The sequence below is a fragment of the Amphimedon queenslandica genome, unplaced genomic scaffold (assembly GCF_000090795.2).
Source record: "Amphimedon queenslandica unplaced genomic scaffold, v1.1 AMPQUscaffold_13508, whole genome shotgun sequence".
Lineage (NCBI taxonomy): Eukaryota > Metazoa > Porifera > Demospongiae > Haplosclerida > Niphatidae > Amphimedon > Amphimedon queenslandica.
Window position 1 is genome coordinate 331,721 of NW_003546256.1, and position 19,868 is coordinate 351,588.

At 36.8% G+C, this 19,868-nt stretch overlaps 5 protein-coding genes across 5 annotated transcripts in view; 1 reads left to right on the forward strand and 4 right to left on the reverse strand.

Moving 5' to 3' along the window:
• Positions 1-918, reverse strand: part of LOC100636861 (cathepsin L1-like) — a 7,612-nt gene extending 6,694 nt beyond the window's left edge. The window contains exon 1 of the mRNA XM_020008446.1: positions 640-918. Within this exon, the coding sequence (XP_019864005.1) occupies positions 640-882 (243 nt within the window). The 5' untranslated portion in view covers positions 883-918. The remainder of the gene's footprint in view (positions 1-639) is intronic.
• A 45-nt stretch (positions 919-963) lies between these two features.
• LOC100636736 (putative all-trans-retinol 13,14-reductase) lies at positions 964-3,604 on the forward strand. Its single transcript, XM_003383623.3, has 2 exons — positions 964-1,838; positions 2,366-3,604. The coding sequence occupies exons 1-2, from the start codon at positions 1,013-1,015 to the stop codon at positions 3,424-3,426; spliced, it is 1,887 nt and encodes a 628-aa protein (XP_003383671.1). The 5' UTR covers positions 964-1,012; the 3' UTR covers positions 3,427-3,604.
• Positions 3,605-3,616: 12 nt separating this feature from the next.
• Positions 3,617-11,180, reverse strand: LOC100633373 (formin-like protein 2). Its single transcript, XM_020008428.1, has 22 exons — positions 10,904-11,180; positions 10,277-10,444; positions 9,932-10,008; positions 9,770-9,859; positions 9,144-9,390; positions 8,368-8,444; positions 7,878-8,160; positions 7,645-7,800; positions 7,340-7,388; positions 6,952-7,281; positions 6,534-6,903; positions 6,197-6,344; positions 6,053-6,139; positions 5,931-5,999; positions 5,805-5,885; positions 4,819-4,951; positions 4,642-4,742; positions 4,483-4,545; positions 4,296-4,397; positions 4,182-4,226; positions 4,065-4,100; positions 3,617-3,930 (listed from the first exon to the last, which is right to left on the reverse strand). Exons 1-22 carry the CDS (start codon positions 11,009-11,011, stop codon positions 3,730-3,732), a joined length of 3,021 nt encoding a protein of 1,006 aa, XP_019863987.1. The 5' UTR covers positions 11,012-11,180; the 3' UTR covers positions 3,617-3,729.
• Positions 11,181-11,358: 178 nt separating this feature from the next.
• On the reverse strand, positions 11,359-18,595 carry LOC105316543 (integrin alpha-8-like). Its single transcript, XM_020008469.1, has 27 exons — positions 18,290-18,595; positions 17,517-17,794; positions 17,348-17,466; positions 17,141-17,255; positions 16,990-17,087; positions 16,721-16,934; positions 16,420-16,464; positions 16,321-16,370; positions 16,179-16,235; positions 16,077-16,129; positions 15,792-15,879; positions 15,638-15,743; positions 15,480-15,583; positions 15,323-15,431; positions 15,125-15,272; positions 15,016-15,071; positions 14,725-14,867; positions 14,540-14,680; positions 14,058-14,137; positions 13,837-13,999; positions 13,424-13,713; positions 13,030-13,237; positions 12,379-12,594; positions 12,206-12,322; positions 12,022-12,114; positions 11,765-11,890; positions 11,359-11,556 (listed from the first exon to the last, which is right to left on the reverse strand). The coding sequence occupies exons 1-27, from the start codon at positions 18,541-18,543 to the stop codon at positions 11,422-11,424; spliced, it is 3,606 nt and encodes a 1,201-aa protein (XP_019864028.1). The 5' UTR covers positions 18,544-18,595; the 3' UTR covers positions 11,359-11,421.
• A 109-nt stretch (positions 18,596-18,704) lies between these two features.
• LOC100636987 (integrin alpha-V-like) overlaps positions 18,705-19,868 on the reverse strand; it is an 8,233-nt gene continuing 7,069 nt past the window's right edge. The window contains exons 24-25 of the mRNA XM_003383625.3: positions 19,235-19,369; positions 18,705-18,955 (exon numbers count right to left, since the gene is read on the reverse strand). Of these exons, the coding sequence (XP_003383673.2) occupies positions 18,842-18,955; positions 19,235-19,369 (249 nt within the window). The 3' untranslated portion in view covers positions 18,705-18,841. The remainder of the gene's footprint in view (positions 18,956-19,234; positions 19,370-19,868) is intronic.

Below are 19,868 nucleotides of genomic sequence, written 5' to 3' on the forward strand. Positions count from 1 at the left end.
ATACTTATATATTGCACCTGCTTCGTCCAAATTAGTAATATCTATACAGCGTAGATGTATATGCAGGTTAAAATGTAAATGAGATATTAAAGTCAAACTAACTGGCACAGTCTAGTATCTGTTGAACTGAGAGTGGAACGAGGGTACCAGTCTTAATGAAATACTGACTTTCAACTGAACCAACGATAGGCCATGGCCATACTCCACACTGGCCCTTTACAAAAAATAAATAAATAAATAAATAAATCATTAATGTATTGCACTGACGTACTTGACTTGATACAGGAGTTACAGCTCCTTTCTTTCTCCAATCAATTGAGTTTGGAACATTACCTCCAGTAAGCAAAACTTTGTTGTTATTAGCTTGTGCTGGATGAGATGGGATTTTTTTAAGTTTAGAGAATGCGTCAGCATCCTTAAAAAAACAAAACCATAGATTTAAAAAAATTCATGCAAAAATAGTTTGTGGGACAAAATTTAACGTTGTTTTATCTTTATTGTTTTGAAAAGAATATCTTATTTTGGAAGTTGACCTATTTCACATTTAAAATTCAGTTGTTGTGGAGAAAATTATTTAAAAAATTTTATAGTAGGGAAGTATAATCTAGCTTAGGTACACATGTTTTGATATTCACTTACAAGATCAGCAAACTCATTCATGGCAACAGTGAATCCAAATTTGTCAGAGTTAGCATTGTGGTTCTCTACAAACTTCTTGTTTGATTCCCAGATGATTTGACGCTCAAGCTCAGTCTCCTTTGTCTCATAGACCTTGTTGTACTTGACTTTCCAGTCCTGGAACTCTTGTGTATATTCAAACTTGGCAGCAGCTAGAGCTACAAGAGCTAGTGTTAGCACAAACATCACCTTTGATGCAACCATTTTGGAAAAATTAATGTTAATGATGCAATGGGAGCCGGAGATTGCTCAGCTCAGATTGGGAGTGGCTCGTTATCACATATGCGCACGTGTGAATGTCTTGCTTTGCTGACTGTATAGGATTAGCTGGAAGATGGTTTTGGCCCTTGTTCTTTGGGGATTCGTTCTGCTTCTGCCCCTAGCCTTAGCTTATTACTATATTAAGGATAGCCTTTGGCTATTCTCTTCCTCTCCCAAAGGCCAGTCTATATTCGACGAGAAACTAATCATCAACCCGCCGGGAGAGACAGACATCGAGATAGACCAGTCTAAACGTGATGCTGTACTCAAGAACAGCTTCTCCCCTGACAAAGTCCCCGATAGTCTCGACGCCATTGTTATAGGGAGCGGGTTAGGAGGCCTGAGTGTTGCTTCACTTCTCTCTAGAGCAGGAAAGAAGGTCCTAGTCCTTGAGCAGCATGACCAGGCCGGGGGCTGCTGTCACGTTTTCATTGACAAAGGATTTGAGTTTGACATAGGGATACACTACGTTGGGAAGATGAACCCCGGTAATACTAATCGTATCCTTAGTGACCAGTTGACCAACGGTAAACTACAATGGCTGTCACTGGACGAGACCTACGACATGATTGCATTAGGAGAAGAATACTCCAAGAAATACTATGTAAAATCTGGTCGGAAGAAACAAGTTGAGTACTTCATTGAGCAGTTTCCAAAGGAAGAGAAAGCGATACGTTCCTTTTATAAAAAAATGGAAGATGCTGCAAAAATTTCGTCGATCGTAGGATTACTTAAATTCATTCCAAAGTTTTTGGCAAGGTTTCTCTTATCGTCTGGGATTTTGATGTGGCTGGTACCGAATCTAAAGTACCTCAAAATGACAGTAGAAGAAGTCCTCAATGAAGTCACTGACAATAAAGATCTACGAGCTGTACTTACTTACTGCTTTGGGAATTATGGTAAGAGAGAGAGAGAGGAGGGGTAGCCACTTGGCTTCAGACCATGTTTTGTGGAGTCACACTATTTGCATGTAACATGTAATGGTAACAATAAACAAAGACATCTGTTGTAATGTATGTAAGATTAGTCTGCAACAGGGTATTTTGTCAAAAGTGGCTAGGAGAGATTTTTCCATTTTTATATTTTTTTCTGATGCATATACATGTTTTTATTTTGTGTAAAAAGTTTGAGCTGATTTTGATCAAAATTGGATTTTTAATGAATTTTTAAAGCTACTCAAAAATCGGGCCAAAGTCCCTGTACTATAGTACAGTGACTTTGGCGAAATTTTGCCAAAAATGGCTAGGTGAGATTTTTCCATTTTTATATTTTTCCTGATACATATACATGTTCTTATTTTGTGTAGAAAGTTTGAGCTGATTTTGATTAAAATTGGATTTTTTACGAATTTTTAAAGTTACTCAAAAATAGGACCAAAGTCCCTGGACTCTATGATTCTTAATATTATCACTGTCTTTCTCTTCAGGTACTCCTCCAGGAAAAGCTCCATTCTACATGCACTCACTACTCCTCCTTCACTTCCTGGATGGGTCATACTACCCAAAAGGCGGATCCAGTGAAATAGCATACAACATCATACCAACCATTGAAGCTTCCGGTGGGCGTGTGCTAGTAAGAGTGAGGGTCAAGGAGATATTGGTAAAGGGTGGAGCAGCTGTAGGCGTGAAAGTCTCCCGTGGGAAACAAGAATATGAACTATATGCTCCTATAGTTATTTCTGACGCCGGACTAACCAATACCGTCACCAAACTGTTGCCAGCAGAGATAGCTAGTCAAACCGGTTTGAGCAAGCTAGTAAAGAAAGTGAGACCTGGTCCCGGGTTCTTAATGATATTCATAGGGCTGGGCGGGACTAAGGAGGAGCTTGGACTAGCGGCTCAAAACACATGGGCATTCACCGACCCTGATGTCATAAAGGTCGTTGAGAAATACTTTGCCCTCTCTGCGGAGGAGGCACGGGACTCAAGCGTACCTCTCATGTTTGTTTCGTTTCCATCGTCCAAGGACCCGACATTCAACGACCGATATCCGGGGAAATCTACATGCGCAATTGTGACCGTGACCCCATTTGAATGGTTCGAGGAGTGGAAGGGAGAGCAGGTTCAGAAAAGAGGAGAGGATTATGTTTCGTTCAAGACTAGACTCGGGAGGCGGCTCTGGGAACAGGTCTGTAAGCTCTACCCTCACCTCGAAGATAAGCTGGAATACATTGAAGTTGGGACTCCATTAAGCAACCAGTTCTACCTGGAGTCTTACAAAGGAGAGGTCTACGGCTTGGATCATGATATCAATCGATTTGATCCATCAATCCAGACCGATCTGCGTCCACAGCTACCAGTCGATGGTCTGTATCTGACTGGACAGGACGTGTTCTCTGATGGTTTCTCCGGAGCCATGTTTGCTGGGCTCATTACTGCTTCGGCCGTACTCAAGAAGAACCTGATGGGAGATTTACAACGACTGAGATCAAAATGGAAAAAGTTGCACCAAGCAAATGGAGGAGGAGGAGAAAAGAAAACTAACTAGAAGAGGAATTAGTAAAAGAAATAACATTAGAACTGCTAGCTGTGATGTGCATACATGTACATGTTTTAGCTGATTCTGTCAAAATTTTCTTACAAATACTTAATTATTAATTAATTAATACAGCATTTATACACGTCATTAGGAAATAATAACATATACAGCAATTTTAAAAATTTAATAGTGACCAGTCTAAAATGTGAGAGAATTATCCAATTAAAAAACAAAGACACAAAATAAATCAATCAAAAAATTACACACCCATTTGTTGTTAATATACATGTGGTTATTACACCATTATAGATGTTATCTCCTTGTGTTGACATGTACTTCAGGGCCAAGGCTTGACTGTGATGTTGCAGGCAAAATCAAACGACTCTTTCTGTACTCCTTAGGCTTGAAAGCATTTGATTTAAGTTCAGTGATCAACATATCAATGGCTCCATCATAAACCTGCTGTAATACTTCTAAGCCTCCTTCATCTTCGGCCTGCTGTTCCTGCAACAGCTGACAGGAGAGAGAAAAAGGATAAAATATGTAAATTACTGTAGTGCAATGATAGTGTCAACAACTAAACATAGGTGTCAATTAGTTGCCTTCTGTTACAAGGAGGAGGGACAGACATTAAATAATGTACTTACCTGTTGTCTCCTTTGAGCTTCTTCTGCCCGTCTAGCCTGAGGAGAGAGAGAGGGGGGGGGGAAGGAAGAGAGAGAGAAGGAAACATTAAATTATATATTATATACATTAGTTTTTACCATTTCTTCTCTTCTAGCTCTCTCAATGTTTTCAGAATCAGCTTTCTATTATAAATAAATAAATAAATAAATAAATAAATAAATGGATATACATGTCATTAATAATTCTCAAACCTTAAGTGATGCTATGAATCTTTGCAATACGGGAAAGATCGTGTTTGGTTGAGCTAATTTAGGATTCTCGCCAAAATATTGTACCAACTCAGTAAAAACATCCTATAGTAAAATATTACACATGTATAAACCAAGAACATGTACATGTACATGTACATACGATAAATTATTTGGCAGCTGCACTTACTTTAGCTGTTTGATAGTCTGCCTCAACTTTTGTTATTTTTGGCTCATAGTCCAAACAAAAATTCTACAATAGAAGACACACGAATGTCACAAACATCAATCATTAGTTTAATAGAGAGAATTGCCCAGTGTGTGTGTATGTGTATAAGTGTTTGTTTACTTTTAATTTTTTGTTTTGTTTATTGTTTACGAGTTCACCAGTAGCCAATTTCATTCCTTTAATAAATTCCCTTACATCAGCACCCAATAAATCAAGATTAACTGGAGAGAGAGAGAGAGAGGAGGAGGTAAAATATAATTAATTGTACATTTTTTCAAAACAGCATCCAGAACTAACCTGACCCTGCCTTTTCTAAATATGCTAACTCGTTAATGGCATCAAGTGAATGAGGATATTGACTGCGCAATACGTCAGCAACGAAATGTAACAGTGTGAACTTCTTGTCAGCTGGAGATCTGAATTCTGTTAACTATGATAGGAAGAAAAAAATATTAATCTTGACACATGCATATACAGTCAAAAAATGGCTCCAAAATCACCCCGAATTTTTATTACATTTTCTGATACATATTGATGCCCTTATGCTGTGTAGAAAGTTTGAGTTGATTCCGAACTCAAATTTCTGAGTTATGACCATTTTAAAAAATGGGCCAATTTTCGAAAATTTCCCTGTACTATAGCCCATGGTTTTTTCCGAAAAATGGCTCCAAAATCACCCCGAATTTTTATTACATTTTTTGATACATATCAATGCCATTATGCTGTGTAGAAAGTTTGAGTTGATTCCGAACTCAAATTTCTGAGTTATGACCATTTTAAAAAATGGGCCAATTTTCGAAAATTTCCCTGTACTATAGCCCATGGTTTTTTCCGAAAAATGGCTCCAAAATCACCCCCAATTTTTATTACATTTTTTGATACATATCAATGCCATTATGCTGTGTAGAAAGTTTGAGCTGACTCCGAGCTCAAATTTTTGAATTATGACCATTTTTAAAAATGGGCCGATTTTCAAAAATTTCCCTGTACTATAGCCCATGGTTTTTTTCCAAAAAATGGCTCCAAAATCACCCCCCATTTTTATTACATTTTCTGATACATATTGATGTCCTTATGCTGTGTAGAAAGTTTGAGCTAATTCCGACTTAAATTTTTCGAGTTATGGCCATTTTAAAATGGATCATGCTAAAATCATCAATTTTTAATATAATTTTTCTGATACATACAGCAAGACTGGATATAGACTATGTAACAAAGTTTAAGCTGGTTTTTCAAGCACAAAAAAATTTTCAATTAAGTTACAAAATAATTAAGTAACTTACAATATCAAAAGACTGGAATTTAAACCCGTAAACTCCACCCCTTTTACTGCTGTTAATATAATTTCCAAATGCCAGAATAACCTAAACACATTTTAGTCAGTTGACAGCAATGTGATATATACTGACCTCCACAATCTTTTTGAAGTTTTCACTATTAAGAACCGACTTAGAAGCAGCAATGACAGCATCTATTTGCTAAAAAATAATAATAAATAAATAATAATAATATTTAATAATATCTCACTAACCGGTGCTGCAAGCTGTAAATCGTCGTCAAGGTTACCCATGAATATAATAACTTGTAGGCGTGGCTTCAGTCTCTCAATATTATACAACTAATAATGATAATAATAATAAATTAATTCCTTATCACCTAGCTCTAGCTCCCTTACGTCAAATAGGAATTTATCGTCAGGTGGGAGGAGCTTTGGGTCTTTCTTATCCTTGAGATATTCCTGAAACTTCTTCACTTCATCGTCGTTTGGTAAAACTTTAATTAAAATCTCTGCCATTTCTACACTAAACAACTCAAGATCCATCCTAACAATAAAAAATTTTTTATTGGAAGTACTAAAAAACAAATTCTAGTGCTTTTGATGCATCTCTATAATCAAAACATTTTCGTTACATTTTGTAACTCTATATTAACTTATGCGTCGTTTTCAAATAGCAATTTGCTAAATTATCAAGTGCAAGGACTTTTAATTAATAATTAAGGGGCTCACTCACCCATATATCTGCTGTTTTATTGTATCAGTAGGTGCAGATACTTTCCTTCTAGCGATAGCAACATTCTGTAGTCTCTTTGGCTCCAATAAACTAGCCTCCAGGCTCCTCCCAGCTGCCCCGCCCAGACTAGACGTCACTGCACCCTTAGCCTGTGAAGAAGGAGAGCCTTTAGTTCTCACGGTAGTCCCAGACAACCCCCCGGACACGAGTTTGAACTTCTCTTCAAAGGAAGAAAAGTCAAGGGAATTGAGTATCTTCTCATCATCAATGGAGTTGAAGATAGTCCCAGAGACTTGAGTGGCTGGGAGAGAGACCCAATTGAGAACAGGTAGCTTGTGAGTGGTTTGTATCTTACGCTTCCCTTGAACATCTGGAGAGAGCAAAAATTAATTTGATGATAATTTTATTTTGTTCTTACTTATTCCTTTCTTTCCGAACCCAAAAGGTGGCGGTGGTGGCACGCCCCCTCCACCAGGGGGAGGGGGAGGAGGAGGAGGTCCCCCTCCGGGTAGAGGAGGAGGGGGAGGAGGAGGGGCTCCGCCTGGTAGAGGAGGTGGGGGAGGAGGAGGAGCTCCGCCCGGTAAAGGGGGAGGAGGGGGTACTCCCCCTGGGGGAGGAGGAGGAGGAGGGGGAGGTGGGGGAGGGAGGCCAACAGGAGATGCAGCTGCTTGTTCAGCTATTAGTACACTTTGTCTCTTAACATCCTCTAAACTTCTCTTTAACTCTGCCACTTGCTTCTCTAGATCAGCTAAAAAACAAAAGCAGGACTCATAATTAAACCCATCCACCACAGACCCATTCCTTACCTATCTTTTTCAATGACTGGAATTCAATTTCGGAATGTCTTTCCTCGACCTGGTTACAAAACAGGACAATAAGGACGTGCTTAGTGTAATTGCTTCCTTTTTCACTTTCGCATTCTTCCCGATCCACTTTTAAACGTGTGTACTTAATTTTAATTCAATTATATCATTTTTGTGACACTTGCATGGCTTTGCTAACTTTACTGATTTGCTATATTCAACAATGACAAACTTCATGCATCATCTTAAAGGAACCCTCAATAAAAATTTGCTACTGTACTTGTACTTGTATATAATTAATTAATTACTTCGATCATTTCTTTCTTCATTGCTTCCACCAATGCCAGTGCCTCATGTTTAGACTGTGATTCCTCCACCAGCTGCTCAACGTTGAAATAGTTCTCCTCGTAGGCCTGTATCTGGTCAAGTAAATGAGGAGCAGAGTCACGAGAGACCTTTAAAAACTAGTAGACAAATAATAATAATAATAAGTATAATTTCTTATTTCTTAGCTCTTTCTCTCCCTCCCCTCTCCCTCTACCTGTAAATACTCATCCAGTCCCAATTCAGTGAACTCGTATTGGAGGTGTACCCGAAAGTTGACATCTTCTGCCGAGTGTACAACAACGTTGATGAAGTTCATGCAGGCGAGCTGGAACTCGGTCGAGACTGACTTGAAATCCATAAAGTATTTCAGAAGAGACTCAAACCGTCTCTGCTCGTTGAACTCTCTCTTGAACGTGTCGACTGCTTCTAGCACTTTAAGATGGCCGCCGCGGACTAGACACACGGCAGCTAAAAGCTCTACCACAGTGACTATAGTCCTGAGAGAGAGGGGGAGAAGGAAAAGTGAAGGAAGAGACAGCATAATTGTTATTATAGTAACACACACACGCTACCATACGTGTGCATATACACACACACAGAGATGCCTACACAAGGGCATACGTACACACATGGACATGCCACATATTTACATGTACACACACAATATGTGTACACAAACAAGCCACACTAGCCCGTCTGTTTACTTTTGTGTTCCAAAAAACATGGAGAGGACCATGACCGAGACAGCCTCTTTGTCTTTCATGATGGCTGAAAAACCATGCTATAGGGAGAGAGAGAGAGAGAGGGGGAGGGAAGAGATGGAGAAAGAAAGAATTTTAATGACTCATGAAATAATCGAACCATGTACATGTATGTCCAATTGCCCATAAATAGTTAATCTGCTTTTGTTAATTAATTTAAAAATTTACACGTCATGCGTGCACAATAGATACATACATGTACATGTACATGTACATGTAATATTCAATGTATGGAATACTGTCATTAAATTATATCATGGATCTAGTTGTGTTTTTCAAACATCAATTAGTAAACAAAGGTCCATTTAAGACTATCAGGTTACATTATTACTATTGAAATTGACTGGATCGCTATTCACATAAGGTAAACACATCCATTGATAGAGTAAGAAACACATTAAAGTTTGAATTTCAAATATTGTGCCACAATTAGAATAATGAAAGAATGTTACAGTTTTTATTAATAGTGATACTAACTGCTGATACTTCCCATGCTTCACAGATACACTAAATACCAACATAGTAACAGTAGTGACTGTAGCCTCTTTATTAAGGACACCATTGGGCCCCCACTACCTGCCCTTGATACAGAGGTGTCCTCATCTCAGAGGTACTTTTGTATAGGTACCAATTGGGACATTACACTAATATCCTTTATAAAAGTGTCCTTATTATAGAGGTGTCCTTACTATAGAGGATACAGAGTATTAATAACTCACAGCATTATTCATCAGAGCCTTCATACAAAGGACACAAACGTGAACATCAGAAGTCTCAGCTACAACTACGTCTTTCCCTCCACCTCTCCCTGGACCCGGGGGGCCCCCTCCATTTAATAAACTATATAGCGGATTAATTTGATTAGGGGGAGGAAGTGATAGTGAAGATGATGCATTGATGCCGCTGTCAAGACTGTGAGCCCGTCCTAAAGTGGACGATCCTCTTCTGGTGAGTGCCTTGAGTTTACTAAAAGCAAATTAATAATAGCATGAGCAAAGGCAGTTTGAGGGTGTGTCAATGGGTGTGGTCAATGTTGCCAAGCGTAACTCTAGTGTATGCCAGAAAATATTATGTCATTTTAAAGAATGCAGGGAGTGGTCAAAATATATATAGAGAAAGATTTGGCTTAGGGCTCAAAATATGCTACCTTAAAGCTTTCTCTCTGTCTCTCAATATTTTCTCTTCTTTTTCCTCTGTCTGTCTGTCTGTCTCTCTCTCTCTCTCTCATCATTCTCCAAATTTGGTCAATTGTGACTACAGTAGTGTTTTCACTATAGCTGATGTGTAACTTGATTACATTTCACAATAACAATAAGAATATTCATTAATTATTTTATTTCTTTACCCTTTCTTTTCCAAGTCATAACGGAACTTCATATATTGTACAAGTTTTTGTAAACCGGCATTATTGTCTGCTAAAAAATCCTGGACCCAGCTAATAATATAATAAAAAATAAATAAAACTGATGATGTACTACCTCTCTCTTTCTCTCTCTCTCTCCCTCACCTTATTTTATTGGTCCTAAGAGATATTTCCAAGCCTCTTAAATACTGCACAGTGTCTTGTGATCGCTTCCTTGCTTTCTATAGTGTACACAAATAAATAGTAACCCAAGTATAGTAATAATGGTGCCATATACTACAGTGTAACCTCTCTTACTACTATACTGCATTGCAGCCTCTCTTTACTTAGGACAATACCACTTGTCCTTGATACATAGATGTCCTCATTTCAGAGGCACTCTTGTTTAATTTGTAGCAATTGGGCCATTACAAAAATACATATCTCACTCCTTATCACAAAGAGGTTGGATTGTATGTACTATAATGATAATTTATATTAATAAATTACTTTGATGTTTTCAGCTTCGAGTACATGAGCAAATTTTGATATGTAGAATTTTGGTGGGAACTGATGGTGGGTCTGTCTCCTGTTGTGATCCCTCACCATTAACTTTTTCTTCTCCTCTGAGCTGTTTAATACAACACTTTTCTTATCATCTGGTAGATCCAATGATGCCTTAGAGAGAGGGAGGGAAATTAAAAGAGAGGGGGATTTCATAAAAGGATAATGGGGGACGGGGGCATCGATTATCGAAGTGAAAGGGATGCAATCAATATTTATATTTATAATATAAAAAATGTTTACGGGTCCAATTACAAAACCAAAGAACAGCTGCAAACAGACTTTGTACACAAATGACTAGGCACAAATGGAAGAGCCCATGCATGAAACGAATATAATATACTAGCAAAATATACTGAGACTAATGGTATCCTGATAATACACTGCTAGTATACTAAAAACACTGATAATAAATTTATAACACTCTTTGCTCTCTATCAAGTCTGTGTGTAAATTCAAAGGTTTTGGGAATAATGAAATAGTTGGAAAAGTGTAACTATACACATTGTACATATTGATAAGGCAGAGAAGGATAATGTTACAATAATTTAATATTGTCTCTCTCCCTCTTACCACAATCTGTTCAAATGTATAATCCAGTTCTTCCTGTGTAGTAAAATGGTCGCTGATCCTATCTCCAACCATCATGCGGGACGAGTCGTTTGAATGACTGTTACCCATGATGGAATGCCACTGTGACCTTCTGCTTTAATGTGTAGGTAAATGGATATATCCTTCTATAAGTCGGATTGTATCTCTTAGCTTCTTCTTTCTCCTGTCTCTCTCTAGGGAAAAGAAAGAGAGAATTGGAATGACAAAACGAAAGCAACTAAAAGATCTACACTGCAAGCATGATTAATAATTAACTTTAATATTAATTAATAAATTTATTAACCACGCCCATCAAACTGAATATTATTTAAAATATTTATTTTTATTATAAATTATTTTTTAGCTATCATAATGAACAAAGGGAAGTAAAAAATAAACAGCTGTGCAATGTGCATTGCAATAATAATAAAACGTAATAATTTTGCTGAAATTATAATATCATGTATTGTTAATTTTCACATAATTATAAAAAATTTTTTTTAATTTTTGGCTGCTTCTTTGGCTTTTGCAGAGTCCCCAAAAGGATCTGGTATAAATTGTTCAACGTTATCTCCCTCACCAGAAGCAACAGCATCAGCTTTCATGGACTTCTTCTTTCTACGGAAGAAACCACACTAAAGAGAAAGAGGAGGAGAAAGGAAGGAAGACATAAATTTCACAGTTTATCCAACAGCTCATAAAGATGACTAGCAAATAGATACTGTCACTCATTAACACTCACTGTACAGCTGAATAACTATTGCATTGAAAACACGCCACTACACACAGAGTTACATTGGACAGTGTATGTGCATGCATAAGATTATAATAGTGGATACTTACAAAATATAGAATTACTGCAATTATTATTACAAAAAGTACAGCTGCAACTGCTGGAGCCACATATATATACCAGGGAATGCCACCAGACTCTGTGCTAGTGCCTGTAGTTAATAACGTCAATGTATCCTAGCAATAAAAATACATGTAGTTAGTATCTCTCACACATACACACACTCTTTCCCTCCTTCTTTTTCTTCCTTCCCCCCCCCTCTCTCTCTCTTTTCTTTCCCCCCTCTCTCTCTCCCTCTCTTTCTCACAGAGCCTTCTTCAGTAGCATTGACTGAGTTAGTTATGCCATCAGTGATGTTAACAACAGCATAAGCGGTTAGGTTATATGTACCTGTTTTACCCTAAAATAAATATATAAAAGTAATCTTTAGACTCAACTGATCCATGTATAATTAATACTACGCATATGCCTGCATGTTGAGTGCTACGTACATTAAAGAACCTTTCATCAATGTACCCAGTGATGACTATAGTGTCAGTTCTGGTAAGGAATGAAGTTATACTGCAAGAAAGTAAAATGCAGCCAGTCTTGGATTGGCCAGAGCAATCCTATAATAAAAAAAAATTGAGAAAGTTCTCTCTCTCTCTTTCTTTCTTTGTCTTACTAATTTCTCCTGTGTTTGTTGTCTTTTTACAATATTCGTTTTTGATGAAGATGATGAAGATGAAAATGATGGATAAAATAATGAGACATTTCTTTTCCTTCTCCTCCTTCCTGAGTCTTCCTGTGACTGCTGCTGCTGGGCATTGGTTTCAGCTTCAGATACATCAAGATCATCAGGATTGAGTGTAGAATTATCACACTCTAAGTGAGAAGAGCTCTGGAGAAAAGAGGTAGGGAAAAACAGAAAAAGGAAAGGATTTTGTAATAGTATACATGGAGCTAGTAGATTGTCAAGTTATTCAAAAATTGGGCCAAAATCCCTATACTATAATATAGTACACAAACTTGGGCCAAATTTTTGCCAAAAATGATTAGGAAAATTTTTTAATTTTAATAATTTTTTCTGATACATATACAAGTCCTTATGCTGTGTTGAGTTGATTTCAATCAAAAAAATTAGATTTTTGTTTCAAAAGTCATATGTACATGTACTATTGTGGTGCCTGTCAACTCGTGAAGCATGTCATTTAGTTGACTGAAGATGCTTTACCGGAGAGAAAAGGAACTTAAAAAGCTCACAAAGGTGCATGGTAGCTCTAAATTTTTTTCTCTGTCTCTCTATTAATATTCTCTCTCTCTCTCTCCTTATTACCACTGCTGCTGGATAGTAATAATAATAGCTCCCAGTCTCGGGTCCACGTGATGGTATGTATATATTCAATTGTCCACTGATAATCTGGGATGGTCCATCATTCTTGAAATTAACATTAATCATGACTCTCTCTCCGAGCGTGGATGCATCTCTGCCGTCAAAATTAGACCCGTTTCCTTTATAATCTATCTCTTCTCCTGAATAAAACCTGCAATGTATCACGTATTAGATGATGTATTATCTATTTTTAGCAAAACAATAATTACAGGAATAATCTATTTTTGGCAACACAATGACATAATAAATTAATAACCTACTTTCTATTTCAGTAACTTGATATTTATATTCATTTTTAGTGACACAATGTGCATCTATTTTTAGTAACATTACTTACACAGTCACTGCATATTCTGATGAGGCTACTATGGATAAGTTTGCCACTGCATCATTGTTATCTAAATCTTCAGGTCTCTCAACACTGTATGCAACGTCGGTTGGGTTCCTGATACCAATAGGTATCCTAAGGACTCCTTCATTACCATAAAGACTGCCCTCTATTACTTGAACCACTAGTGAGATAACAGTGACTCCATCAGAGGACGAGAGTGGAGTCTTTATATTCTGGCATTCGTAGTGTCCGTAAGAGCTATTATCTGAAGTGGTATCATTGCACGTAATGAAGAGCTAATTAGAAAGAAAGAGAATTAAATCATTAGCTACTACAAGAGTACATAATATTAGCTTGCTACTATAAAAACGTGTTTCTATTCCTCCCTCTCTCTCTCTCTTTTCCTCTGTCTTTCTTACAGATAATGGCGTTATTCTTGGTTGCTGAAAATACTCCTTAGATAATTCGAAAGTTAAATAAGGGTAGAAAGAGTTTTCCCCATCATTAGAGAACTCTGCTGATATGACAACTCGCTCAACCGGTCCCACAGTTAGTGTAGGATACGTGTTGCCATCTCGAGCCCTAATGGATGTGTAATATTAACAGTGGATGTCGTTAAAAGAAGGCATGGGTGGCTTACAGATAAGTGATGTTTTTAATATTAAGCTTGAGGTCAGGATTACAAACATCATCTTCTCCACACTCTCGCACTACTGGTATCTGTTGGTAATAGAATAAAGTAAAGCATATATACATGTAAAGCTGATAAAATTTAGTGATCAAGGTATATCAATAATTTTGACAAAATAATTCTCTACTTTTAAACATTCCATGCATCATAAGTACAACCAAAGTCCTTTAACTATAGTACAGGGACTTTGGTACAGGGACTTTGGCCTAATTTTTGAGCAACTTATTAAAAATCCAATTTTGATCAAAACAGCTTAAACCTTATATGTAATGCAAAATTTTTGCATCAAAAAAAATGTAATAAAAATATTTGAAGCAACTTTAAAAAATCTAATTTTGAATGCAATAAGCTCAAGCAAATTATGCTAGAGCCTGAGAGCCAATTTTTGGACAGAAGCATGTACTCTTGATAAATACTATATACATGCATACCTCTAGTTCGTATCCTTGTGCATCCACAACAGGAGATTGTGAGAAATCAGTGATATCAATGTTAGTACTAACGGTCGTCTTATCCCGAGGGATCTCTTGAGCATCAGCACGAATTTTAAAATTCAAATAGGTAGTTGTGTTCTGAAAAAATGAATCAAAAAATAAAAAAAAAAACAGCAACTTACCTCAATAAGAACTGTGACATCAGTACAAGTCTCAGTGTATTCTCCAGTTAAAGTGAGCTCTCCTGTGTACATCCTTGAGCCATCTTCAAAAAAGAGCCTATTGCTAATGGACTCTGTAACTTCTCTTAGCACAAAATTAGTTCCTAAAAATATAAACACAAACTACATAATACAGCATCATCTTGAGAGAGTCATCTTCTTCCTTCTCCTCTTTCTTTGCTCTTCTTTCCCTCCACCTCTCTCTTTCTTTTTTTCTCTCTCTCTCTCCTCTCTCTCCATTTTATTTCTTACTAAATCCATTTGATAGCCCTTTACCTCTGTACATAGCACACACTGCTACATCAAAGCTACAAAAATACACAGAATTAATTTACTAATAAACATCTAAATACTGTAATACCATGCCACTGGATTTCCTTGATATACACAATCATAATCTTGTAGCATAACTTGTTCAGTATTAAATGTCATACTGATATTAGTGATAGCTACTGGTATAGTACGCAATACAAATACACTCTGAGACTCATAAGCTCCAATAACAAGATCTGAAGGGAAGGAGGAGAGATGGATTCACAGAAAAGTAACAAAGTCTTACCTCTGTACCCGTTTTGATCAACATCAGTACCACCAGAGAGAGAGAACCCAAAGGAACTAACTGATGGGATATCAGTTACTTGAGATGCAACAGCTGAACCATTAATACGCTAACAAACCAATCAATAAATAAATTAATTAATTAATGTTATTTTTACTTGTTGATAAGTAGTGTTAACAATAGAGCCAGATTCATCCATCTCTTGACCATAATAAATATACACAAACCCATTACCTTCATATGGAGCTGAGACTGCAAAATCTATATAAAAAGACATAAATAAAATAGGAGATAAATACAATAAGCATCAGTTACCATTGTATCCATCATTATTTAAGTCTCCAAGTGAAGCTATTGAAATACCAAATCTTCCCGAACTTTCCTGACCAACTATGACACCAGCTTTTGTGAACGAAGAGTTCTAATGTGAACTCAAATCAAATCAAATCAAATCACTGATTGGAATCACCTGATTATTAACGTAGGCAGTGACACGTCCCACTTCATGATGAGATGGTTCGCTGTATATAGGAGAACCAACTAGTACGTCATCCCAACTATGAGAACATACAAGAATGAAAATGAAACTTGTACCAATGCAGCGCAAGCACTCAAGAAAAAACAAAACAGGGTAAACCAGTTATTATAACGATAATGCACCATGTGCATGTACATGCACATGTAAACAAAAAAAACATTTACTGCCACAAAAACAACACTATTAATTACCGCCCACACACTTAATTGAACTGACCCATCTGCATTCAAATCGACAGCTGCAACTGAATATCCAAAATATTCTCCAAACTACAAAGTTAAAAAAAAATAGAAATAGCAAAAGAGAGTATTAATGAACCTGTTCTCCATCTATATGCAGGGTAGGCTTAACATCAATATTATTAACAATGTATACCTATAATGAAAAACATTGAAAATAAACAAACAATAGCAAAATGTTAAAAAATGATAAACAATAAACAAGTGAACAATATACTCACTCGTCCAATTTGTGTGTATTGAGTGTAACGAGGTGAAGAGACCAAAAAATCTGACCATAAAGAAAATATAAGCTTATATCAATAATATATGCTACGTACCTTTTGAGACTTGGCTTGTTAAGAACCCTGAAGCAATGGAGAACCCTGAAAAAATAGAGAAAGAGATTTAAAAGAACAATAATGAAAATGTACTATACAATATATATCACATATAATTTGAGACACTTTGAGATAAGAAGAATTTACAAGCCTATACAAAAAGTATATCTCTGAAATGAGGACACCTCTGTATTAAGGGCAGGTAATATAGGCCCAATGGTGTCCTTAATAAAGAGGCTACACTATTACATAAGCTAAACATCGTGTGTGTACAGTGTACATGTACATGCAAGTTTCTTACCATAATAACTAAACTGGTCATCATACACAGTATTAAAAGCACTTCTGTCTGCTTGATCTCCACTGCCTATACTAGCATTAATAAATGGTGTTTGTATGTCACCATAACGTGGTCTATTGCCAGTTTGATTCAACTGATTGTAAAAAAACACACCGCCACTACTATATCTCCGTCCAGGAGTTCCGGTCAACATGAAGGGGCCTGGTGCAGAGGGCTATCATAATCAAAATGATACAGTAAAGTACAAAATTTATTACCAACAAACTCACAGTATCTTGTCGTAAAGCGGATGTTTCGGACACGCCTACTGAAAATCCAGACTCACAGTAGCCCTCGTTAATTTGATTAGTACCTGTACCACTGTGATCTGATGTATGAAGGACAAGTGAATGGGTGTGGTTAATAATGGGTGTGGCTAACCGCACGGCTGAAGTATGAGAAAATTAGAGAGAGAGCGATTTGAGTATACACAATGACCTCTTGGCTGAGAGTTACGACTAGATAGATCAACATATTCCCACAGAGGTGCACATGCCTGTAAATTAAAATAGTTAATTTACAAAAAATAAAATAAAGAGAAAGAGAGAGCTAGAGAAATTAATAATGAGACTTTTAGTGTATAATTACCACAAAGTATCCATTATCACTGTATACTGTAGCTCCCATTTGCTGTCCATTCTTATTCTGTAAAGACAGTTCATCATCAGGATCATCACTAACCCTTGGCAAAGAAATCCTATTGTTACCTAATAAATAAATAAGTAAATTAATAATGAATAAATAAATAATATCATACCAATTCTATCAAAGAGGAGTCCATCAGGAGTGTCTGGTTCGCCTGATCCAAGTGCAGCGGAGCACGATGGTGAGGATAATGGACACTGGTAGACTAGACCAGTTCTATTATTGTTCATTCCAGTGGCAGTGTTACGAAAACAATCAAGTATCTGCTCATTTGTCAGAGAATTGAGTGATCCTGCTGAATATACTCTTTCACATGCTCTTCTGTCTGGTTGCATTATAGATACATTTAAACCACCTGGGTAAGCACCTGTAGGAGCACCAACCATTATACTGGGGAAGAGAGAGAGAGAGAGAGAGAGAGAGAGAGAGAGTAGGAGAGAGAGGTAGAGAGAAAGAGGGGAAGTACACATATAAAAGAGAGGGAGGCATGTTTTAAAAATATAATACCAACTTCAAAATAAATTAAAGCTCTTATTACTCAAGCTGCTAGTAAATAGATGTACCCTCTTGAGAATTATAAGGTGTATTCAATTTACTTTCTCAGAATAGGATACTGCTATCATTAGGTACTCTTGCTGCTATGCAACAACAACAGCTACATGACAGCCTACATGTATATTAGTACTAGTTTTTTTTTAATGAATTATAAAACACTTTTTCCACTGATTATTCAGACAGAAGTTCAATAGAAACAAAAGCATAGGCTTTCCTATTCTCTAATGCATGCTACGAGTCAAAGACAGAAAGGGGAACTGAAAGAGTAAACTGTGTACTGCAAAAAAGACAAATTATTCTATGCTCAGACTGCATGAAAAACACACTTACAGCGTTTGATCTAATAGCTCATTTGCAGAGAGGCCAGCAGGATCATCAAATAACTGATGTACAGTAACAGAATACCCGAAGGAGTCATTTGTGGGATAAGCTAGACTGCTCTCTGCTCCGCTCAAAGCTGGAGATATCTTGGCTATTGGTTTGTATACATCTATAGTTTCTAGTCTAGCGGCGGAGAGGGTAGGATAATGGAGTATAGCCAAGGCTACTAGGATCTGTAAGCTTGCAGAAAGAAGAACAGTCATCTTGAGATTGTTGCTCAAGCAAAAAAAATTGCCACACCCACAAACCGAAATCGCGACGCCCTGGTTATATGATGTTAATAAATTAACCTAATAACTTAAACCGGACGTGACCTGTGGTTGTGCTTTTTTGTGTATAAAATTTTTTATTTAATCATTAAAAATTAAATTTTAAATCAAAAAGATGGCTTTGCTGGAAAGAAAATTGCATTTTAATTAATTAAAATTACAAAACGAAACAAAATAAAAACTAAAAATTATCATGGAATTAGAGGGTTGTGAATAACTACTGCATTTGCAGTTACATTTCTTTGGAGTCCTTGGTCTCATCATCATTTGGATTATAATCATCTTCGTATGGGTCCATCTCCTCTTGCTCCTTCTTAGCTTTCTTCCTTCTTTTAAAGAACCCGAGCTGGCATTAGATATAAAAAAGGATTGAAATAAATGTGCATGGCTCATTTTGTCAATTAAGAAATTTAGCTAGGCCACTCCCAAAAGATTCATTGTTTCTCATTACAGAACAGAAGCAGGCTTAATGCAGGTGGGCAGGTTTGTTTATTTTCATCAATTCTATCCATTATTAGCTGCTATAAAAATCAATGTAAGGCCACAGTAATGCATTAGCAAGCAAGGACTCTTAATTTGAGTAAATGATATGACACTGAAGAGATTTGAATAGTGGATAACTTACACAGTATAATGCAATGGCTAGTATAATGATGAATATAATAGCTAGTACCACTGGTATTATTATATACAAGTATGGGAATGAGCCTTCAGTACCACCACCGGTTGGCTGAACCATTCGAACAAACATCATATTAGCCTAAAATAATAATGATGATAATAATAATAATTATTATTATCAAAAATACAATTATACAAAAAATACATACAATGTTCTTATGTTGTGTAAAAGTTAAGCTGATTTTAATCAAAATTGAATTTTTTATGAATTTTTAAAAAATACTCCAAAATTGGGACAAAGTCCCTGTACTATTAGTAACGCGGTAGCGTTATTAGTAACGCGGTAGCGTTATTAGTAACGCGGTAGCGTTATTAGTAACGCGGTAGCGTTACTAAGTAGGATTCACCCCCAAACAAAATGGCTGCCACGACTTTTGCAGCCTTGCTATACCGGGAAAACGAGCTCCTATGCTTACCAGACTTTATAAAGGACCTTATCTTGACCAGAGGACTCCAATGGTACAACTAGCGTGGCTCTAGACCTTGTCTAAGCAAAAAGTCAAAAATCGGCGAACCGGCCGTTTTGTTCAGCCACCTTTTTTCATCTTCATCTTCATCAAGTCAGTCCTGTCAAAAAA